The sequence below is a fragment of the Erpetoichthys calabaricus genome, chromosome 12 (genome assembly GCF_900747795.2).
Source record: "Erpetoichthys calabaricus chromosome 12, fErpCal1.3, whole genome shotgun sequence".
Taxonomy (NCBI): Eukaryota; Metazoa; Chordata; class Cladistia; order Polypteriformes; family Polypteridae; genus Erpetoichthys; species Erpetoichthys calabaricus.
In genome coordinates, this window is record NC_041405.2 from 81,259,537 (window position 1) to 81,285,384 (window position 25,848).

The 25,848-nt window shown below is 38.6% G+C and overlaps 1 protein-coding gene across 1 annotated transcript in view; it reads right to left on the reverse strand.

Annotated features, from left to right (window-relative positions):
- Positions 1 to 25,848, reverse strand: part of med12 (mediator complex subunit 12) — a 146,450-nt gene that overhangs the window by 111,322 nt on the left and 9,280 nt on the right. The window contains 3 exon segments of the mRNA XM_051935384.1: positions 3,809 to 3,984; positions 11,714 to 11,873; positions 12,689 to 12,880. Of these exon segments, the coding sequence (XP_051791344.1) occupies positions 3,809 to 3,984; positions 11,714 to 11,873; positions 12,689 to 12,880 (528 nt within the window).

A 25,848-nucleotide genomic window follows, 5' to 3' on the forward strand; every position in this document is an offset into this window, starting at 1 on the left:
GTACCATCAGGAGAACACTGAACATCAATGGTGTGCATGGTAGGGTTGCAAGGAGAAAGCCACTGCTCTCCAAAAAAAACATTGCTGCTCGTCTGCAGTTTGCTAAAGATCACATGGACAAACCAGAAGGCTATTGGAAGAATGTTTTGTGGACGGATGAGACCAAAAACTTTTTGGTTTAAATGAAAAGCGTTATGTTCGGAGAAAGGAAAACACTGCATTCCAGCATAAGAACCTTATCCCATCTGTGAAACATGGTGTGGTGGTAGTATCATAGTTTGGGCCTGTTTTGCTGCATCTGGGTCAGGACGGCTTGCCTTCATTGATGGAACAATGAATTCTGAATTATATCAGAGAATTCTAAAGGAAAATGTCAGGACATCAGTCCATGAACTGAATCTCAAGAGAAGGTGGGTCATGCAACAAGACAATGACCCTAAGCAAACAAGTGCTTAGGTTAAAGAATGGTTAAAGAAGAATAAAGTTAATGTTTTGGAATGGCCAAGTCAAAGTCCTGACCTTAATCCACTCGAATGGTTGTGGAAGGACCTGAAGCGAGCAGTTAATGTGAGGAAACCCACCAACATCCCAGAGTTGAAGCTGTTCTGTACGGAGGAATGGGCTAAAATTCCTGAACTGATCAACAGTTACCGGAAACGTTTAGTTGCAGTTATTGCTGCAAAGGGGGGTCATAACAGATACTGAAAGCAAAGGTTCACATACTTTTGCCACTCACAAATATTCGATCATTTTCCTTAATAAATAAATGACCAAGTGTAATATTTTTGTCTTATTTGTTTAACTGGTTTCTCTTTATCTACTTTTAGGACTTGAGTGAAAATCTGATGATGTTTTAGGTCATATTTATGTAGAAATATAGAAAATTCTAAAGGGTTCACAAACTTTCAAGCACAACTGACATTACTATGTACTGTTGATCCCAAGTATTTAAACTCATCCACCTTAGCCAATTCTACTCTCTGCATCCTCACCATTCCACTGACCTCCCGCTCATTTACACACATGTATTCTGTCTTGTTCCTACTGACCTTCATTCCTCTCCTCTCTAGAGCATTTTTCCACCTCTCCAGGGTCTCCTCAACCTGCTCCTTACTATCGATACATATCATAATGTCATCAGCAAACATCATAGTCCACGGGGACTCCTGTCTAATCTCATCTGTTAACCTGTCCATCACCATTGCAAATAAGAAAGGGTTCAGAACCGATCCCTGATGTAATCCCACCTCCAACTTCAGCATCCATCACTCCTACCGCAGACCTCACCACTGTCACACTTCCCTTGTACATATCCTGTACAAATCTTACGTACTTCTCTGCCACTCCCGACTTCCTCATACAATACCACAGCTCCTCTCGAGGCACCCTGTCATATGCTTTCTCCAGGTGCAAAGACGCAATGCAACTCCTTCTGGCCTTCTCTAAACTTCTCCATCAACATCCTCAGAGCAAATATTGCATCTGTGGTGCACTTTCTTGGCATGAAACCATACTGCAGCTCACTAATCATCACCTCACTTCTTAACGTAGCTTCCACTACTCTTTTCCATAACTTCATGCTATGGCTCATCAATTTTATTCTCCTGTAGTTACTGCAGTCCTGCACATTCCCCTTATTCTTAAATATCGGCACCAGTACACATCTTCTCCTCTCCTCAGGCATCCTCTCACTTTCCAAGACTCTATTAAACAATCTGGCTAAAAACTACACTGCCATCTCTCCTAAACACCTCCAAGCTTCCATACGTATGTCATCTGGACCAACGGCCTTTCCATTTTTCATCCTCTGCATAGCTCTCTTTACTTCCTCCTTGCTAATCCATTGCACTTCCTGATTCACTATCTCCATATCATCCAACCTCTTCTCTATCTCGTTCTCTTCATTCATCAGCCTCTCAAAGTACTCTTTCCATCTGCTCAACACACGCTACTCGCTTGTGAGTACATTTCCTTCTTTATCCTTTATCACCCTAACCTGCTGCACATCTTTCCCAGCTCGTTCCCTCTGTCTAGCCAATCGGTACAGGTCCTTTTCTCCCTCCTTAGTGTCCAACCTCTCATACAACTCATTGTACGCCTTTTCTTTAGCCTTCGCTAACTCTCTCCTCAGCTTGCGCCTTATCTCCTTGTACTCTCGTCTACTTTCTGCATCTCTCTGACTATCCCATTTCTTCTTTGCCATTCTCTTCCTCTGTATACTCTCCTGTATTTCCTCATTCCACCACCAGGTTTCCTTTTCCTCCTTCCTATTTCCAGATGTCACGCCAAGCACCCTTCTTGCTGTCACCCTTACTATATCTGCTGTAGTTTCCCAGCTGTCTGGTAACTTTTCACTGCCACCTAGTGCCTGTCTTACCTCCTCCCTAAACTCAACCTTGCAGTTTTCCTTTTTCAACTTCCACCATTTGATCCTTGGCTCTGCCCTCACTCTCTTCCTCTTCTTGATCTCCAAAGTCATCCTATAGACCACCATCCTATGCTGCTTAACTACACTTTCCCTTGCCACCACTTTGCAGTCTTCAATCTCCTTCAGATCAACTCTTCTGCATAGGATGTAATCTACCTGTGTGCATCTTCCTCCACTCTTGTACGTAACCCTATGTTCCTCCCTCTATTGATTTGGCAAAATTTTACACCGGATGCCCTTCCTGACGTAACCCTCCCCATTATGAAAACAAAAAAATGAGCATATAAATATACAATATGAAGAATAAATGCTCAAAAGTCAAAATGCTGAACTATGAATTAAAGAACTTGGACTGCAAATACAAGCCAAAATCTGACATTGATTAACATGACAGCAGTTAGGACTCCTGAGTTAACAGCCAGCTTTTAGAAAACCTGGACCTTTTTCTTTACTTCAACAGAGCTTGCTTAAACTTTGGATTCTAAATCCCATCTCAACTAAACATCTGTGTATCTTTTTAAATTATATAGATTGATTTTACACTCAAATGACCAAAATTAACCACTCTAGCTAAATCTTAATAGTATGTAACTTCTCCATGAGACTGAAGAACTGTAATTCTACCTGGAATGGACTGCACCAGTTTGCAGATGTAGACAATACCAATTTCCATATCCTGCGCTTGTGCTAGTGGTGCCTATCATGAAAGCTAATGACCCTCATAAACTTGACTTTTAATTGGGCTGTCACTTTGGGTCTGCCAGAACTATTTCTATCAGAGTTTCTTCCAGTTTCAAATTACCTTTAGATTGCGTAGGACACCATACTCACTGATACTTTCATTTTTTTTTTTTTTGCAATTACTCTAAATGAAATGCCTTCACTTCTAAGGATAATAATGCTCTATCTCATTTCATTTGTTAATTGTCATTTTCTTGCCATCATAACTGGAATATTGTCCAACTAATTAATACTTCAGAGGGTATAGTAACACATTCTGTTCCAACTCTACTTTAAGACAGATGGAGGATTTTTAAGTAATCAAACAGAAGTTAGAACAACTGTGCAAAGTGTTTGCTTCAACTTGCAAGGCTTAATTTACTTTGATTGCTGCAGAACATCTGTAGGTTGCAATCTATTAGTTGTTCCCTGAAGGAGGCCCATTTGTAATATTCTGATATTTCCTTGTTCCAGTTTTTGCTACCTTAAACTTTAAATTTAAACCTCTGGCAGTTTACTGCTTACCTTTTCACCATTTTAGGTCATCCATTGCATTTCAGCTGATTACATTTGAAGAAAAACTGGAGTATTTGAAAACTTTTGACCAGTAGTGAAAGGGGAGGCAAAAGCAACCCTAAGGAAAACTGTCACTCTGCTCACCTGAAACATAAACATTGCTAGCTTCTCATTATATTCCCACTGTTTCATGGCCGTCTCTACCTCCGCAGGTGTGGTAGGAAGTGGAGAGCTACAACCTTGACTGGATGACTGTCGATAAAACTCAGCAACTTTCTGAAGCTGCTCCCAGAGGTACTTGGTTATGATTTGAGTCCACTCTAACAAGAAAGGTAAAATTAGGTAAGTTTACATGTGTTGTACTACTATTACAAAAATAAATAAAGCCAACAAATAACAATAAAAAATAATAACAAAAAAATAGTTTAGTTTTTTTTTTCTTCATTTAACTCTTTTATGTAATAAATAAAATGTATTTATGACAAATGTTACTGTGTTGTATGAACCTCTATACTATGTGATGCCACATTTTACATAGTATTGTCCTTAAAGTATGGTAACATTCAAAGCAAAGAACTGTGTGTACTGCCACATTGCACTACTTGCAATAGGAGTTGCAGTGGTGCCTCTTTTTCAGTTGTCTGTTGCTGTGCAAAACACAATCAGGCGGTGCATGCAGCAACATCTGCATAAAACTTTGCAGAAGCATGTACCTGTTACGCGACATAACCTGTACAAAGCCACCAGGGGACAGAAAATATTTGGACCAGTGCTCTCTAAAGTTATAGCACCAGTCCAGTCCCATCTCTATTTGCAATGTAAGGTAGCCCTTTTTTCCTCTTTTGTTGTAGGCTTTTACTTTGAAAAACGAGAATGCAGTGAAAGCTCAGCATACAAATCAAAAAATTGCTCAGTCTACCTGTTTGTCTCATCAGACATTAGCTGAAAGACAGATTCAGGAAAGAACAGCAAGAAGTAATGCAGTGGTTGGTACTCCATTGAGTCCACCAGCAAGCCGCTCTGTCCGGTAAACAGCTTGCTTCTCATGGATTAATGTCTGGGTATTCTTCCCAGGTGAACCTTGCCGTAGACCCATCAGCTGCACGAATGTGCTCAGCTGGGGGCCGATCAACAGATGCTGGTACCTCACCCTCCTGTTCAACCTCCAGATCACTCGCATCAAAATCAGAGTGTGAAAAGTCAGAGTTCAACTTAGCGATAATACACAAAACATCATCCACCGAGTATTTTGCTTCGTGTGTTCGCTTCTCATTCTCAATAGATGTTGATGCCATTTTTGCTCTTCACTGCACTGTGGTGTAGCGGGTCCACAGCTGAAGTCAACAGGGACACTTTTTAAATAAATAATCACTGCACCCGCGGCTTAGAGAGGGGCGTGGTATGTGTGGCCAGAGCTGTTCCCGGGTGATTCGTGATGTGGACGGTCCTCACTTAAACTCACAGGTGAGGAGTTGTCCGCATACATAATTGATGCCGGGAGCTGCTAATTGCCACATCTGATCCACTTCTTCGTGATAAATAGAAGCGCAAAGTGGCTAGCAGGGGAAGAAAATGAATGAGAAAAAGAAAAGACAAACGGAGGTTGCAGGAGAAGAAGGCAGGAAGCAGGGAGAGGATAGCCAGTGCAAGAGAGCGAGAGTGAGCGAGCGCAGGCTCACAGGCAGCTGGACAGTGAGCCCTCGTGGGGTGTTTGGCTGGCACCCCGGGAGCAGTTGGTAGTGATCTCTACCACTGAGCATTTTGAGAAGCGGGAGTGACCAGAAGTAGGATGGCTCGCTGCATAAGGCCAGCAAAGGCAACGGGAGTAGGGAAATGAACCCCCCCCCCCCAGCATGAGCGCCCTGGTTGTTGGGGGAGCTCACCGGAGCCAGGGATCAGCGAGGTGAACAGACCAGCAGGAGAAAGCAGAGAAAAGGTCAGCTGCAGGTAGGGATACTCCCCTGGTGCATAGCCTGGACGGGCTTGCTTTCTTGTGCCTCACTGCCTAGCTCGTCGGTGTCAGGTTCAAGGGCTCCCAGAAGCAAGATGGGAGCATGGAGCGAACCCGCATAGTCACATGCACACTCAGGAATCAGACATGAAGTCAACAAGTCTAACATTCCTACTAGCAAGGACAGTCTGCCTACAGTGCATCCGGAAAGTATTCACAGCGCCTTATTCCAAAATGGATTAAATTCATTTTTTTCCTCAGAATTCTATACACAACACCCCATAATGACAACGTGAAAAAAGTTTACTTGAGGTTTTTGCAAATTTATTAAAAATAAAAAAACTGAGAAATCACATGTACATAATAAGTATTCACAGCCTTTGCTCAATACTTGATGCACCTTTGGCAGCAATTACAGCCTCAAGTCTTTTTGAATATGATGCCACAAGCTTGGCACACCTATCCTTGGCCAGTTTCACCAATTCCTCTTTGCAGCACCTCCCAAGCTCCATCAGGTTGGATGGGAAGTGTCGGTGCACAGCCATTTTAAGATCTCTCCAAAGATGTTCAATCAGATTCAAGTCTGGGCTCTGGCTGGGCCACTCAAGGACATTCACAGAGTTGTCCTAAAGCCACTCCTTTGATATCTTGGCTGTGTGCTTAGGGTCGTTGTCCTGCTGAAAGATGAACCATCGCCCCAGTCTGAATTCAATAGAGCTCTGAAGCAGGTTTTCATCCAGGATGTATCTGTACATTACTGCAGTTTTCTTTCCCTTTATCTTGACTAGTCTCCCAGTTCCTGCCGCTGAAAAACATCCCCACAGCATAATGCTGTCACCACCATGCTTCACTGTAGGGATGGTATTGGCCTGGTGACGAGCGGTACCTGGTTTCCTCCAAACATGAGTTCAATCTTTGTCTCATCAGACCAGAGAATTTTCTTTCTCATGGTCTGAGAGTCCTTCAGGTGCCTTTTGGCAAACTCCAGGCGGGCTGCCATGTGCCTTTTACTAAGGAGTGGCTTCCGTCTGGCCACTCTGCCATACAGGCCTGATTGGTGGATTGCTGCAGAGATGGTTGTCCTTCTGGAAGGTTCTCCTCCCTCCACAGAGGACCTCTGGAGCTCTGACAGAGTGACCATCGGGTTCTTGGTCACCTCCCTGACTAAGGGCCTTCTCCCCTGATCGCTCAGTTTAGATGGCCGGTCAGCTCTAGGACGAGTCCTAGTGGTTTCGAACTTCTTCCACTTACGGATGATGGAGGCCACTGTGCTCATTTGGACCTTCAAAGCAGCAGAAATTTTTCTGTAACCTTCCCCAGATTTGTGCCTCGAGACAATCCTCTCTTGGAGGTCTACAGACAATTCCTTTGACTTCATGCTTGGTTTGTGATCTGACATGAACTGTCAACTGTGGGACCTTATATAGACAGGTGTGTGCCTTTCCAAATCATGTCCAATCAACTGAATTTACCACAGTCAGACTCCAATTAAGCTGCAGAAACATCTCAAGGATGATCAGGGGAAACAGGATGCACCTGAGCTCAATTTTGAGCTTCATGGCAAAGGCTGTGAATACTTATGTACATGTGCTTTCTCAATTTTTTTATTTTTAATAAATTTGCAAAAATCTCAAGTAAACTTTTTTCACGTTGTCATTATGGGGTGTTGTGTGTAGAATTCTGAGGAAAAAAAATGAATTTAATCCATTTTGGAATAAGGCTGTAACATAACAAAATGTGGAAAAAGTGATGCGCTGTGAATACTTTCCGGATGCACTGTATAATGTAACAGCAAGTTTTAGAAACATTTACAGCTCTCAACCCCTATTTATCCCTGTCAACTATTGACAACATCTGCCCCAAAAAATGTAAGTAAACTTATTAATTCTATTTATTACTTCTATGAATGCTCAGTTAATAAAGGCACATCTTATACTATCTTAACATAGCAATATTTAAAATTGCTGAATGTTTCAACTTCTTGACATATACAAATTATAATGCAACCCTGACCATTTGTACTTATGTCACTTAAATATCTATGTTTTCATTAATGGAACAGTACTCTTTCCAATCATTATCTTAAAGTACTATCAGCCATAACTTTGTACTTTTTCCCTTTACATGGAAATGCTCACACATAGGCCTATAATTCAAAGTGCACTATTTCTATACTTAGCCATTGATGACATAACTGATAATGGCCAGCTTCAGTTATGTGTGAGATTTTCCACCCAAAAAGAAAAAGTAATTCTGTGAGATCTATTAAGCATGACAGCATTTGAAACTTATACAGTGAGCAATCTCAGTCACCAGCCATGATCTTACAGGAGAGGGGAGCTATAATCACACAAGAAAAAAAAACTAGGTTTGTATCTACATATCAATATGAATCAGCATTCTAACAAATTAATATTGTTAAAAGTAAGCACCGTTCAACAGAACACGTTTGAGAGTTGCACTAACTGAATTCTTGCTAAGATTTAAAATCCTGATAGAACAACCAAAAACCTTATTTTCCTTAATGAACAAGAGAAACAGAGGATGGAAAAAAAGTAGAAAGAGCAGGCTATGTCAGTTTTTTTCCCCCGAAATATGCTTTTGATCTACCATAATTCACATATAATCAGGATTCTACCTTAGTTCTAGAGATTAGTTATTTCATTTATGCATTGCTCAGGACATTAAAATTGTGAACTTTCTGAACAACAACTATGGTGTTTTTTTTTCTTCCTATAATTGACATGTTATTTAAGCATGACAGAACAAATAGTAAAATGTTTGCATTAAAAAAATGGAAATTAACCTGGTTTCATATAAGGTGTAAATGGTCTGACAATAAGTATAAAGGTTTTGACATTAGAGATGCATAATTGTTCAGACCTCTGCTCTAAAGCAAAACTGGCTGTGTGGACCTCCTGGAAATTTAACTGAATACCCCTCCACTAAGGCACAGCAACATATTGAATGTTCAATTTGCTTCAGTATTTAAGAAAAAATTAACATGCAAAAGCCAGTATCACAATGTTCAATACTTTGATGTTCAACAACTTTTGATAATTAAATGAAATCCACAAAATGCGTTGACATGACATAATCCCATAAATGTTGTTTATTTACTACAATATTCTCAAAATGTCATTAGTGTTTATATTATGGTGAAAGAGTGCTACACACTTGTGTACAACAAAACTTTACAAATAAGCAATGCCGCAAAATTTGTAGGTAACTTTTCACCCTGTATATATATATATATATATATATATATATATATATATATATATATATATATAAAGAGAACCCTGAATACAATGAGGACTGATTGAGGTCATTTATGTTAGGTAGAATGCCTAGAGTGGGCTGGGCGGTCTCATGGCCTGGAACCCCTGCAGATTTTATTTTTTCTCCAGCCGTCTGGAGTTTTTTGGTTTTTTCTGTCCTCCCTGGCCATCGGACCCTACTTTTATTCTATGTTATTTAGTGTTCTCTTATTTTAATTATTTTTTGTCTTTTTTTTTCTCTTTCTTCATCATGTAAAGCACTTTGAGCTACATTATTTTTATGAAAATGTGCTTTATAAATAAATGTTGTTATAAAGCTGGGCTACTAGAAAGCATACCTGGACTACCAGGTCGGCAAAGTTGGAAGCCTATTAGACTATCATATGCATTTACAATTTTACCACCCATGTTATTTACAAATATTATTAAGCTGGTTTATAACAATTATTCCTAGCAGCTATATTCAAGTGTATGAAAGAAATAGCATTTAATGTGCAAAGAGACTCAGAGTGGATCAATTGTAACACTGAAGTATAAAACAACCCAAAATCTTAATTATTATTTTGTCTTGTTTAAAATTGGACTGCTGGCATCAAGTTATGTTAATAAGACCATCACTAATTTAAAAAAATATCAATTTTTACTTTGAAGCTTTTTGATTCAAATATTTTATTGTTAACAGTGCTGTCTTGTGTATCTGCCTGTGGGAATTATTAGTTTTGGTTTTTTTCCATATCCTGATGTTTTCAAATTCAATATACAAAATTATTCAATACTACCTGTGCAACCTGTCTATGAGGGGTTGAAATCTAAGCAATCAATATAGACCTTGATGTATTCAGCATTAACATTTCCAGTGAAACATCTATTGGAATATTATGTTAATAAGATGCATTGCATTTTTCATTCCAAGAAAGAAAGAGTACCCATCACAAACACTATCAATGCTTTTATGAATCCCATAACAAATGGCATACAACAGAGACAGAAACCAGGCGGATACACGGACGGACACAGACACTTGTCTTTTTATGAAGGAGGATTTAAATACAAAGCACATTCATATGCCTGCTTGAATTATTTGGACAAAATTGTTTTTACATTAATCAATAAAATAGTCAACAGATTAATTGTTTGTAAAATAAAGTCAATCCTCAACTTTTACGGGGGTAACATTTCTAGAAAACAGCGCCAAAGTCAAAGACGCAAATGTTAATACACTGAACAAGTGGGAAATAGGGGGTTAGGTCCCTGCAACCACCAAAATCTATAATCTTTTGCTAAAGACTGCTCAAAATACACTTTCTGCATAGAATTCTTTATAACAAAATACTTCTGATAATATGTACTTTTCACAACAGAGTAACCCTGAAATTCGAACCCATAAAATGCAATTCACTTAATAAAATTTGTAGCATATGTTTTTTTCTCACTTATTCCCTAGAATTGTGTGACCTTTTATGCTAACACCTAAATAAAAAAATGTTTAGTTGCTTTTCTGGAAGACACCAAGACTGGTGAGGTCTCAAAATACATTCAAACACTCTGTCCTTTCACAGCTGGCAGATGGTGCTGGAGATCGTGAAAAACACATTGGCTTGAAATAATCCGTTACTGACATCTGCTTTGTGCGGTGCTTGAGATCTTTAAAGGTCATGGAGAATGGCAGAGGCAAGCTGATGTTTAATCTTGTGGCTGTGGCCGATGATAGGATTGGATACCTCAATGTCTCTAGCCAGCTGGTCATGGGCAAAGGTGGCTGCCGACATTCTGACTTAAAGTTTATCTAGCACTTTTATTTTCTCACTAAGCTGCATCACTGAATTGGCATGCTTAGGATTAGAGCCCTTAGTACTTGCACTATGCTTTGGAGGCATAATTGCAACCAAAAAAAAAGTGATTTTTTTTTTTTTTTTTTTTTTAAAAAGTAAAACAATAACAATATGCAATGAATACATGGGGAGCTCTTCAATCTAGAATGGTACAGTAAAGAAGACTGGTGAAGCGCCTAACAGGATGCAAGCCACTCCCCAAACTTGCATGCATCATACCTCTCATTTTTTTCCTGTACGGCACATAGTCGTGAATCCGGAAAATGTGTGCCGTTCCCGACATGAAAGATAAAATGAAGTTACAAAAAAAAAAAAAAAAATACACAAATACTTGGAAGTCATAAAAATTAAATGTGCGAATGATGAGGTTCAACTGTAATCGTCTGTGGCTGCCCAATATAATATACATGTATTATGATCTGTGATTAGGGTAGGAATGAAGCAAGAACTTTGTCATTCCTTATGCAAAAAAAAAAAATTAAATATTGCAATAGAGAGCAATGTTTACTGAGATGATAGTGACAGACAGACACAAATACAGGGAAAATAGGCTAGGGGTTGATCACAATACTTCCAATGAAAATAAAACAAAAATAAGTACAAGAGATATAAATTAAAAATGGTGAGATAAATATGTTATTTGAGCTGTTTCTTTGAGTCACTGCTATTCATTAAATTATTATATTATGAAAAATAAACATGTTTCCTCTTCTAATATTTCAAAATGCAACTGTACAAAAATATACCAAGTTTTAGGTCTGTATGGAAAAGGTATGCATATAAATATACAGTATATACATACCTATCTTTTGAGTACATATCAAGCAATACCAAATATCACAATATCACTTTAAGTCTGTATTGCCCAGTCACAGCCTGTACTTAAACACACACAATCACAGAATTATACTGTTCTCTACAGTACAGCAAACAAAACTGTACAGTCCAACTGAACAAAAATAAATATTTCATGTACTTGCATTACCTATACAGGGGTCAATTACATGTCGTTTTTTCACTTTGGTTTCAATAATTGCTGCAAAGTAGGCACAGGTCATTTTGATGAGCCAAGCTGCTCTCATTACTGGCACAGTATACTTTGCCAAGTAGCCAAACACTTCCTCTTTTTTACCAAAGATGGGAACCTAAAACACAAAATATAAACATTCAATAAGGTAACCATTTTTGCCATGTTTTATATTCACATTAATTACAATGCTGTTCATTCAACAAGATAAACTATTTTTATAGAACATAAGAAATTTGACAAACAAGAGGAGACAATTTAGTCCATTAAGTTTGTTTGTTTAACTAATAGCTAAGGTGCCCCAATCTCATCCAGATACCTTTTAAAGGTTGTCAAGGTTTCTGCTTCAACTACATGGCTGGACAGATTGTCCCCACTTCGCACAACTCTTTGCATAAAGGAGTGCAGTTATAATACCATTCCATTTATTTCTAATGGCATCTTTGAGAAAATGATTCACTGCCAAGTTGAAAGATTTCAGCTGAAACTACTTTACCATTGCCTTTGAGAATTTTGAAAATCCAAGTTAAGTCATGGAGCATTCTCCTTTGAAGAGATTAAACACATTTAATTCTCTGAGCTTATCAGAGTATGACATGTCCTTAAGTTCTACGATGCACCTGGAAGTATTCCAGGACTTGTGAACACACATGTATACATTTTGCTATTAAATCAGTTTAGACATCTAAACAAAATAAACATTAGTTTTTCTTAAGAAAAGGGACATTAACTACTGAGACAATCCTAAACAGAAAGTGCTAAATATGCAATATTAATTTTTACAAACAGAAAAATGTGTAAAATAATTCAATACATTTGTTGGAAACTGAAAATTTAACTCACTAGTGGTTCCATTGAAACCTGATAGATTAACGACTTTAAATATACTATACATTAAAAGATTTAAATATATTTAAAAACAAACTGTTCTACCTTCTTGGCAAGTTGAGTGAGGGGTTTAGTCCCAGCCAGGTCTGTAAACCAGTTATTTATGGAGCTCTGGGATCTTGCTGTTACTAGCCAGAAATTATCCTTCTGGTTAACTTGAGGTTTTCTTTTTCCAGTGTCGGGGAATGTGTTGCATCGGAGTTTCTCTGTGATAATATTGTTGAAATTTGAACTGATCTAAAGACAAAAATATGAATGTAAAAAATAATTAAAATGGAAGCCAAACTGTGTGTATGTTATAACAACAGCATTATAACAAATGGATAACATGAACATTTTATACTGTAGTAACATAAGAAACTTAACCAAAATGGCTAGCCTTTACAAAATAGGCAGAGCAATATCACAGACATAATACCTATTTCAGTAACTGATGAGGGGAGATACCTGTACATAAATAACATTTAGAAGAAACTAATCTAACTTCTCAAGAAGAAAATTAAATATACAACTGTACTGAAAAGTATAAATGTACTAATATCCTTTATTTTTATAAAAAACAATTTAAGCGCACACAACTTGCTGCCATTTGCTTGCTGTGAGATATGTATATTAACATATACCTCTTATAAAAATATATCACAAAACAGCAATTACATCAAGCATCTTTGGGCTAAGTCATCACATATCATACACCACTATTCATGGACAAACTAGAGACCATGTCACAATATACAACCTTCCAACAATTTTCAGTCACAGAATTTATTTACATAACCTTAGCAAGTCAGAGGCAGTCACAGCACACTGCTGTGCTCTCCAGTCATGTAGTCTAACAAACCCATTGATTCAGCCCAACCAGTTTGCAATTTACCCCAGACTTTGTCTTAAATAGTAAGGGAATACTTTTGTGCATGGGACAGCTGACAACCAGTGAATGATCACACGGAGGTTCAATACGCATGATGCAACTAAAAGGAATAAGAAACACAAGTGTTCTGGCCCTGACAAACAGATGAGAGATTCCTTTATGAACCATGACAGAATGGAAAGAGGGATGAGATTGTGGCTAAACTCACTGTACTTGTAAAGCCTTCACATGACCTCTGGTTCTGCCAGAAACCCATTACACACTGTGGATTGCGCAACCCGGACACAGACAGGCAGACACGTTCAAAGCCATCACCACATGTTTTATTTACACTAATATGTACAATAAGTCTATAAGTGCACCGCCACACAAACCCCAACAGTCTCCCAAAGTCCAGGCTTCTCTCTTTCTCTCTCCAGGCCTCTCCTTGCCGCCTCCTCTCCGACCTCGTCCTTCTCACCCGACTCCAGCCTTGATTGAAGGGAGGTGTTCCTTAAATAGGCAGGCGGCTGATGACCACACCCGGCCATCTGCCACAACACTCACCTAATTTAACATACCATGTGACTTCTAGTCATGTAATCTAACATATTCGAGCAATATATTAGGCAGGCTAAAATGCAGTTAAAGAGGAATATAGCAGATATGGCAAAAGTTGACCCAAAGAGATTCTTTCATTATTTTAATAGTAAAAGAACAGTCAAGGAGGAGGTGAAGTGCCTCAGGAATAGTACAGGGGAATAAAAAAGGATAATAAAATAGCAGATGCTCTAAACTTGCATTTTTCTGAGGTCTTCACATGTGAGAAAGTAGATAACCCTCCCAGTAATTTGGAAATTGTAAAGAGAAAACTACTGCTAGATTAAATTGGTTGAAATCAAACAAATCACCACAATCAGATAATATTTTCCCTCAAGTTCTTAAGGAGGTTAGCAAGTACATATATAAACCCTTTATATAGAGTTTCAGGAAGTCACTGTGCCCTGGGGAACTTCAGAAGGACTGGAAATAGAAAATATTATCCTGTTATATAAAAAGGATAACCTGGCAAGCAATTACAGGTAAACTTAATGTGCATCACAAATAAATTAATGGAAGGAAGTATTAAGGAAAAGAGCAATTTTTAACAAGAACAGGATTTTTACTGAATAGTGAGCATGGGTTCAGACAAGGGAGGTCATGTTTCACCAAAATGCTGGTATTCTATGAGGAAGCAACAAAAAGATATAATCAAAGGGGAGAATATTATATGTCATTTGGCATTTGATAAGGTGCCACATGAGAGGTTGGGTATCAAACTAAAAGAAGTGTGAGTTCCAGGTTGGCGGCACGGTGGCGCAGTGGGTAGCGCTGCTGCCTCGCAGTTGGGAGACCTGGGGACCTGGGTTCGCTTCCCGGGTCCTCCCTGCATGGAGTTTGCATGTTCTCCCCGTGTCTGCGTGGGTTTCCTCCGGGCGCTCCGGTTTCCTCCCACAGTCCAAAGACATGCGGTTAGGTGGATTGGCGATTCTAAATTGGCCCTAGTGTGTGCGTCCTGCGGTGGGTTGGCACCCTGCCCGGGATTGGTTCCTGCCTTGTGCCCTGTGTTGGCTAGGATTGGCTCCAGCAGACCCCTGTGACCATGTGTTCGGATTCAGCGGGTTGGACAATGGATGGATGGATGGATGTTCTAGGTTTTGTTCAGAGATAGGTACAAAACTGTCTCGGACACAGGAAGGAGAGGGTTATGGTGCAAGGAACCCTATTAGAACTAGCTGACATTAAGATTGGTGTTCCATATATCTCTGGATAAGTTTATAGATGACTTTCTAAACTAGACTTTAGTTTTTTGTGTTTTTTGGTTTTTTTTTTTTTTTTATATATAAAGTATTAAATGGATAGCACTGGCAAGCTTTGTTAGGTTAAATGGCCTGTTTTTATCTAGATTGCTCCAATGTTCTAACAAGATCAGCAACTGCACTCATCAAGTTTGAAATCCCCTCCAAGTAGAAGTCATGTAATGTGACATTGGCTTAAGTGGACATTCCTAACAAACACAAAAGTTAACAATTGATTTTAAAATCAAAACACACAAAAGAGTGGATTTTATTTGTCAAGATATTTGACCATATGATATGGTCTCATTAAGAGGATTTTATTGAATTTACACAGTACTTGGTCGACATTTAATAGGCCTGTATGCAAGTCCTTGGAGGGTTTGGGCAGAGGGGGATTAAGAATGACATTTAGCTTCTTACGACTCAAACAAATAATGTATCCCATTCCTTTTTTCTGAATTTATCACACCTGTTCGACGAACAACTTTACAAATATCTTTTTTTTTTCTTTCTTTCTGAGAAGAAAATGAATACTGAGCCCAAGGCAAACTTAAAATTATTGCAGAAACTATTACTATCTATATTTATGGCCTGAAATAATAAAATATATATCATTTTAAATAGTGCCCTGCTTGCCAAAAGAAAGGTCCCAGCAGAATAATCGTGGCCTGGGGGGTCATGGTTTGGACAGCCCTGCACTAAATAATTATTCATGTTTTTCTGGAAGATGTTGCTGTATAATTCTACATTTTAGGGATTCATAAAGCTTTATTCAGTTGTGCTGGCTGCTCAAAAACTTCCACCTCTAGATAAAGTAATTTGGTTAACACATATTTCAAATATGAATACTGCCACACATAAAGGCATGGTTATACTAAGGAGTTGTTTTAAGTAAGGATGCTCTAAGCAAGTTTTTGGCTAATACCAATCCCCAATTTCATGTTTATAGAATTGGCTGATTCCAACATCGATTTGTTTATTTTTTTACTTATTTGCGATGTAGAAGCTTTTTGTTCTAAATTAAAATGGTATTTTTTATAATTAAATTGCAGACCACAAGTGTTACCTGTTCATTAACAAAATGAAAGTGACATTTAGAGACCATAAAAAAAATTAACACCCTTAAAACACCCTTTTTAAACTAATAAAACGTGCATACAAATATCTATCCATAGGGCACATGCCATAAAAGAAAAAACTATTGTCATAATTACAAGCCACAATTCTAATAAAATGTTTATCAAGAGGATACAAGGCTAACATGTTTAACAAGTTTACATGTAAAATACACGCACTTGGCTGCTAAGCTAAAAAGCCTATTGTTTACTAAGCAGCAAGAAAAAATTCTTCATTTCTTCCAATTAAAAAATGTGAGTTGCTGCACTAAACACAAGCTTGTTCACTGTCGATACTCGGACTCATTTTGTCCTATAATTAAAATGGTCACTCACTCTTTTCACTCACTCATTCGAAATATCCACGCATCCAAAGGGCGACTCTATGACAACCTAAAGCAGAAGGGGGCATGCCACTACCCAAGTTTCAATTTTATTAGTAAGCAGCAAATATACAAGCTATAAAGACCTGGACATCGACACAAATTGATCAATATCCACAAGCCTGGTATGCAACAGAAATAAAATCTTCCAATACTTCTTTATATTCCCTGCTCTGTGCCCCAGTTAATACAAACTACTGTCATTACACTAAAAATCTAATTATACTTCATTCTCTCAGAATATGGAACCAATGTAGGAAGCACTTTCAGACAGAAAAGCTTTTATCTGTTGCACCTCTACATAACAACCACCATTTTCCACCCTCTCAAACATATACACTATTCAATGTCTGGAAAATATCTGGGATTAAAACACTTAAGAGACTTGCAAATAGTGTTGGGCTATAGGGCCAAAATTCTATATCACGATATTTTTCAAAATTATACTGGTTTCACGGTATTGGACAGTATTGTTTTCCCATGCATGAGTGGATGATAACCACATTTTCCACTGCAATTACTGGCTAAGAATAACCTACTCCACTGTCATGAGAATTGTAAATTGTACAAAAAAAACATCTTCATGTGCTCACAAGTATTAATACAGGTTTGCTTGGCCCCATAAAGTGATAGTTTTCAAGAGGGTGGCACTAATGAAGAGAAGGAATCACATTGCATGACAGAGGCAATCAAAATATAGAACCTTTTTATTGAACAAAATTTGCAAACAACTTGAACTAAAATTTTGACAACATATTTTCAACCATCCAAAGAGGCATTTAGACTTAGTAAAATATACAGAGGTGCTTGTCAAAAGTTGTATTGCACTGAACATGTCTTAGAAAAGGAATAAATAGTAAATATTTTTTGTAAAACAACTACACTTTGTTAATGTTAACAATCTGTCCACTGACACATTAAAGTGACTTTTTAAACAACTTTACCATCATTAAACTGCATAATATTTAAACTAATAAATAATAATTAAAATAAATAATAGTGCAGCTTTCAGTAATAATACTATTACATCCAAGACTTCAAGCCCAGGTGCTTTAACACAGTATTCACCAAATTAAAATAAAATAAAATAAAACAAGTGCAACTTGGTGATGAAATCTTTACCTACTGAACCATCATTAAGGCAAACTGCATTAATATGGACCTTTCTTCAAGCTAAGCTATACACATAAATAATAAAACTGCAACTTGCATTTACAATGCTATTTGTGGTAAAGCCCTACGGAAGCATATTAGCACCACGGTGAAGAAAGAAGAAAAAAAAAAAAAACCTAACACAAAAAAAAAAAAAACTGTTGAGAGTAAAGTCGACATTTCGACTTTATTCTTGCCGTTTATGTTGAGATTAAAGTCGACATTTCCACTTTATTTTCATAGTTTATTTTGTCATTAAAGTATAATGTCGTAAACTAAACTTCATCCTAAAATCAATGTTTAATTTACTAGATTTTCTCAAACCCCGTCATAAGTTAATGTAGCACATTAAATACTTTGTGTAAAGTGTTCCCCGACCCAGTTGTTAATCGCTACGTGCTTCTTAAACTGACTTCCTCTGCACTAAGAGGAAGCGATCGCCTCACAGAATACATTCATTTCATGATATTCTTGCGGGTGGCACGGTGGCACAGTGGGTAGCGCTGCTGCCTCACAGTTGGGAGACCTGGGGACCTGGATTCGCTTCCTTGGTCCTCCCTGCGTGGAGTTTGCATGTTCTCCCCGTGTCTGCGTGGGTTTCCTCCGGGGGCTCCGGTTTCCTCCCACAGTCCAAAGACATGCAGGTTAGGTGGATTGGCGATTCTAAATTGGCCCTAGTGTGTGCGTTTGTGTGTGTCCTGCGGTGGGTTGGCACCCTGCCCAGGATTGGTTCCTGCCTTGTGCCCTGTGTTGGCTGGGATTGGCTCCAGCAGACCCCCCGTGACCCTGTGTTCGGATTCAGCGTGTTGGAAAATGGATGGATGGATGGATACTCTTGCTCTCTGAAAATGTAGAATGCCAAGATAAATTTTCATGATGAAATGCATTAAAGCAGGTATTAAACATGCAAGGTAGTGTGGCGGTAGTGCTGCTCCCTCGCAGAAAGGGATCCCCAGGTGTACGTTCGGTGTAGAGAACTTTACCGCAGGTGTGACGAGGCTCCAAAAAACTGGACATATGAATGTGTTTCACACAGGTTTACCTTAAATATTGGGTTCATGATCTGGTAATCTGAGACACGAACACAGAATTCAATGAATGTTCTTCTGAGCGGGCTTTCTTTATTGCATGCGTGGTGTCTCTGTCTGATGTACCAAACCTGGCAAGCAAGACGCACACAAGACAGAGCCATGCCCGCCAACTATTCACTAAGCAGCCAACCATGGCACGCAAGACAGACACCATGGGATACGCATGACAGAGCTCCGCCCGCCAACTCTAACCCTTCTCCCGCGTCATGGGATACGCACGACAGAGCCCCGCCTGCCAACTCTAACCCGCCTCCCGAGTCCACCCTCGCTCTCGAGGCACTCAACACCTCACCAAACACCGCCTCAGTCGCTTTCGTCTCTGCTACAGTCCACATGCACCTCTGAGCCACGTTGACTTTTCATTGTTCTTTTCGGTTCCGGCTGCTTTTCTATATATAATCCACCAAGTCGCCCGACCATGGGATCCACACGCACGCAAGACAGAGCCCCACTCGCCAACTCTAACCCTCCAACCGCGTCATGGGATACGCATGACAGAGCCCCACCCACCAACTCTAACACTCCTCCCACGTCCATTACCTTCACATTGTTTTCCTTTTATTTCTGATCCCGTTCAACAACTATATGGCAACATCGACTTCTCAACTGTGACTCCGGAACAACTCAGTACGCGAGCTATATTAAGCGTCACCAACGAAGACTCGCTACACCTTAATGAACAAGTACTGAAACTTATCCCTACCGATGAAGTAACTTTCACCAGCGTTGACTCCATCATCACAGACGATCCCGCAGATCAAGTTTCATTCCCCGAAGAATTTCTTAACAGTCTTACTCCCACTGGCATGCCTCCGCATAAACTCAAACAGAAAAACATACAAATTCAAGGCAGGGAACACCCGGGACCCCCTTGCTGCGACGCAACAGTGCACCCTCCACGCCACCATGCCCCCACATGATTAATAGATGCTTGAATGCATTTTATCATGAAAATGATATCAAGTATTTATCTTAGCATTCTAAATGTTAAGGGAGCAGGAATATCATGAATTTAATGTATTCTGTGTGATCACTGCCTGCGCCTCCCCTTAGTGCAAGGGGAAGTCAGTTTAAGAAGCACGATTAACATGGCTCGGGGAACACTTAGTACAAAGCATTTAATGTGCCACATAACTTATGACAGGGGAAAATCTAGTAAATTAAATATTCATTTTAAGATGACGTTAGTTTACGATGTTCTACTTTAATGACAAATTACAAGAATAAAGTCAACATGTCGGCTTTAATCTCGACAAACGGTGAGAATAAAGTAGAAATGTCGAGAATACTCTTGTCATAAGCGGCGAGAATAAAGTGGAAATGTCGAGAATAAATTCAACATGTTGTCACACTATTACACAGTACTCAAGTACATTACACAGTATAAAAAAAAATAAATAAATAAAACAAGTACAACTTGGCTTGCAGTATTATCCAGTAGCATAGAAACAGTATTCACACATTTGAACATAATGGTCTACATCCGACCTTTTAAAACCAAAGTATCTCCAGACAACAGACACAGCTTCTTTTTTCGGGAAAAGTTCTTCTGTGTCATGTTCAACTTTATCGTCTGCTACAGCTTCAGTTTCAGAATGTTCTCTGTCCATTTTCATCTTTCAATACCTCCATTAATGAATGTACTCCGTTAGATGCGTGTTTAGCGGTGCAGCAGTGAAAAAGGTCCCCCCTTAAACAGTTTCCCGTGGCGCCATGTTCCAAACGTTGTTTAGGCTATTTAAACCGGTGTTGTGGTATAAGAAAAATCCATATCGTAACAAAAATAAACTGTTTTTGGTATGAACCGGTATACCACGCAGCTCTACTTGAACATAGATAAGGTCTTTGCATCCCACAAACAATTACATTTCAAATATCAACTTCTCATCAACACAATTCCTCCACTACTTTCAAGCTTGAAACTTTGCTAAACAGAACCTGCACAATTTTCCTTATCTTTCACCTTGTTCTATTTCAGAAGAACTATTGATCAGTCTTGAAGACTCAGATAGCATCTGGACAATTTATAAAAATACTTTAAAGTCTCTTCCTTTCAAAGACCCCAGAGTACATTGGGGAAAGGATCTGTCACTCAATATTTCAGAAAAAGAGTGGAAGGCGGCTCTGCATAGAATACATTCGTGCTCCTTATGTGCAAAACATTCAGACATTCAAGTTAAAATCTTTTATCAAGTGCATTTATCTCGTTTAAAGTTGTCCAAAATGTTTCCAGGGCAAGATTCAACCTGTGAATGTTGCAATCAAGCTCCAGCCTCAGTGGGCCACATGTTCTAGAAGTGCGCCAAATTAACAACATTTTGGAGGGAAATATTTGCATGCCTAACAGACAGCCTTGGTGTCACAATCATTCCTAACCCATTAAAAGCTCTGCTTGGTGCTCTCCCAGACAGCCTTAAAGTGAAGAAGGCCAAAAAAAAAAAAACTAATTTCCTTTACTATACTACTAGTATGTAGATTTATCTTGCTTCAGTGGAAGAATCCCACCCCACCACTCTTAAGTCAGTAGGTAACCAATGTTAGGGCTGGGCGTTTAATCGAAAAAGTAATCGAAATCGACATTCAGAACCTATAATCGATCAAATTTTTCCAGGTCGATTATTTCAATTACTTTCCCTTTAAAAACACTACCGCGTGTGGAGTCACGTGACCCCGCTCCGTTACGTTACGTTATTTCGCCGACATGTCGAGCTTAAACACTGACACAACTGAGCAACAAGAGCAGCTTGTACCAAAGAAAAACGCAGTCTCCGTCATTTGGACACATTTTGGCTTCAGTAAGGATGACATCGAGCAAAATGAAGTCAGATGTAGACACTGTAGAAAAACAGTTTCGACGCCCAAAGGTAACACCACCAATTTGTTTCAACACTTGAAGCACAATCACGTTACTGAATATGAAAAGTGCATGGCTCAAAAAAAACAAAAAGACTGACAAGCGCCCAGCAACAAGTGCCTCCGCAAAGCAGATGTCGATAACACAAGCGTTCACAAATGCCACACAGTATGAGAAGAGTTCAAGAAGATGGAAAGAAATAACTGATGCTATTTGTTATTACATCGCAAAGGATAGGACTCCCTTGGCTACAGTGGAGCGAAGCGGGTTTAAACACCTCGTTAACACTCTTGACAGAAAATACACTGTGCCATCACGATCACATTTTTCTAAAACTGTGCTGCCAGACATGTACAAGACATGTTGTAAAAATGTAGCTGCTGAACTGAAAAATGTTCAACACTTTGCAGCCACATCTGATCTCTGGTCAAGTAGGACGATGGACCCATTCTTGAGCCTTACTTTGCACAAGACATGTTGTAAAAATGTAGCTGCTGAACTGAAAAATGTTCAACACTTTGCAGCCACATCTGATCTCTGGTCAAGTAGGACGATGGACCCATTCTTGAGCCTTACTTTGCACTACATTGACGACAATTGGTAGCTGCGCCAGAGATGCCTTGAGACGGCATATTTTCCAGCCGATCACACGGCAGATATGACTGCGCAAGGTCTGAAAGATATGCTTTCTGAATGGGACCTCGCGGAACAAAAACTTTCAGCCATTACGACAGACAACGGTGCTAATGTTATCAAAGCTGCTGCGCTTAATGGATGGTTACGGCAGAAGTGTTTTGGACACCGACTACACCTTGCAATTGGTAAGTACACGTCAGCTTAATTAAATATAATAGCATTGGGATGTTATCAAATTGGGCATATCTGGCATTTACTATATTCTGGCTACGCTAAATTTGTTCATAAAGCACCTTTATAAATGTTACAATATGCTTGATATTACAGTGTTACAATGTTAAGTTCACATTACAATGTAACAGAACACTACATCGTTAAAGTAAAAATCATTGTGTTGTAAAAATGTGTTGTTAATCTGATATTATTTAAGAAATCTAAGAGGCTCATTAATTTTGGTACTGTTAAAGCTTCAGGTATAAATAAAATATTGTCAATAATAATAAAAAAATTATTAATTTTGTGTGTTTCAGAAAATGGATTGAAAGATCAACGTGTGACACGTGCAGTGAGGGTGTGCAAAAACATAGTCAGTGCTTTTTCCTATAGCTGGAAAAAAAGAAGGCATTAATGAAGGTGCAACAAGAACTGAACCTGCCACAACACAAGCTAAAAACAGCATGCGTTACCAGATGGGGATCGATGCAAATGATGATTGCAAGAGTCCTCGAACAAAGGAAAGCTATTACACAGGTCCTTTCTGAAGACAAAAAATACAGGCACCTTGTTCCATCGTGGGCTGACCTGGATGTCTTAGAGGCTGTCAGCAAGGCTCTTTCCCCCTTGATGGAGTTCACAGACGCCCTATCAGGGTAAGAGTATGTGACCATTTCATTTGTAAAGCCTGTACTGCACATCCTCAATTCACGAGTGCTTGCTGAGGAGGAAGATGATGTGGAGCTGACTAAAACTCCTCAGGTACCTTAAGGAGAAGTACTCAGATCCTATCACAGAAGAGCTACTGGACACAGCCAGTTTTGTTGAGCCCAGATTTAAAGCTACCTACATTTCTGCTCACAATGTCCCTACCATTCAGGAGAAAGTGAAAACAGAGAAAGGAGAAGATGTCAGAAGCTGAAGTCTGCAGAGAAAGTCAGATTACAGAGACTGCAGAACCAACAACTTCATCAGCAGTAGCAAAAAAGCAAAAGAGGTCATTAGGAAGCTTTTTTAAAGGGAGTGAGGCAACACCTTCAGCAAGTTCAGCTACACCCACTCTGTCACTTCAGCAATCGCTAGAAGCAGAGATGAGCAGCTATTTGGTGTCCCCCATGCTGGATAGTGAGGCAAATCCACTGGACTGGTGGAGGAAGCATCATGTACACTTTCCCACTCTAAGTAAGGTGGCAAAAAAGTATCTCTGCATACCAGCTACTAGCTCCCCATCAGAGCGGGTTTTCAGTTCGGGCGGAAACATTGTTACATGCCTCAGGTCCTGCCTGAAACCTGAAAAGGTTAACATGCTCGTGTTTCTTAGTAAGAACTTAGAGTAAATTCATGTTCATATAGTGACATGACAAGATCGCTAAGATCACCTCATGCAACAGTGTTTAGAGAGTTCTATTTTCATTACAACAATTTGTTGTTTATATTGATACATTGCACATTAAAATATTTGTTTACAGAAGATGCAAGAAATGCACTGTTTAAAATATTATTTACAGGATATATAAGAGTTATTTTATTTAGAAGAGATACTGCTTATTTTCTACTTTTAATAAGAAAAACATTGAAAATAATTAATTTTGTTTCCAAAAGTGCAAGTTATATATTTTTACTTTTTTTATAAGAACAAAGTGACTGTTCATTTTAGGCAATGTGTGCTTTAATTTCAGTTGTTCAACATTGATGTTCAATAAATAATCACAGATAGTAGATTTTGTGTTTCCTTCAATTATTTTAAAATCAAGTAATGCACCCTTCATTCAAAAATCTCTCACTTGCAATATGTGAGCATATTTACTGTACAAAACTTGTCAGTGAACTATGAGGGCAAAAAAAATAAATAAATAAATAAATAAAATAATCGTTCATTAATCGTAATCGAGTTAAAATGTTCAATTAAATCGAGATTTTGAATTTAGGCCAAATCGCCCAGCCCTAACCAATGTTCTATATTTGAAATTGGAAAAAATCAAATTCTCACTTAGAGGATCTGTTCTAGGGGTGGGCGGTATGACCAAAATTCTATATCACGGTATTTTTCTAAATTATCCCTGTTTCACGGTATTCGACGGTATTTTTTTCCCCATGCATGAGTGGATGTTAATCACATTTTCCACTGCAATTACTGGCTAAGAATAACCTATTCCACTGTCAAGAGTATTGTACATTGTACAAAAAAACATTTTAATACAGTTTTACATTGCCCCATAAAGTGATAGTTTTCAAGGGGGTGGCACTAATGGAGAAGGTATCACATTGCATGACAGATGCAGTCAAAATATAGAACCTTTTTATTGAACAAATTTTGCAAAAACAAACTATAATTTTGACAACATATTTTCAACCATACAAAGAGGCATTTAGACTTAGTAAAATATTCAGAAGTGCTTGTCAAAAATTGTATTGCACCGAATATGTCTTAGAAAAGGAATAAATAGTAAATATTTTTTGTAAAACAACTACACTTTCTGTTAATGTTAACAATCTCTGTCCACTGACACGTTAAAGTGACTTTTTAAACAACTTTATCATCATTAAACTGCATAATATTTAAATTAATAAATAATAACAATAAAATAAATAATAGTTGCACTATTACTTCAAGACTTCAAGCCCAGGTGCATTACATAATATTCACCAAATTAAAATAAAATAAAACAAGTGCAACTTGTTGATGACATCTTTACCAACTGAACCATCATTTAGGCAAACTGCATTAATATGGACCTTGCTTCAAGCTAAGCTATACTGGGAAGAAAAAAACAAACTATATGTCGAGAACAAAGTCAACATTTCCACTTTATTCTCGCCGTTTATGTCGAGATTAAAGTCGACATTTCCACTTTATTCTCGCCGTTTATGTTGAGATTAAAGTCGACATTTCCACTCTATTCTCATAGTTTACTTCATAATTAAAAGTAGAACGTCATAAACTAAACTTCTTCCTAAAATCAATGTTTAATCAATTACTTAATTTACCCCGTCATAAATTAATGCAGCACATTAAATGCTTTGTGTTACGTTCCCCGACCCAGTGGTTAATCATTACGCTTCTTAAACTGAC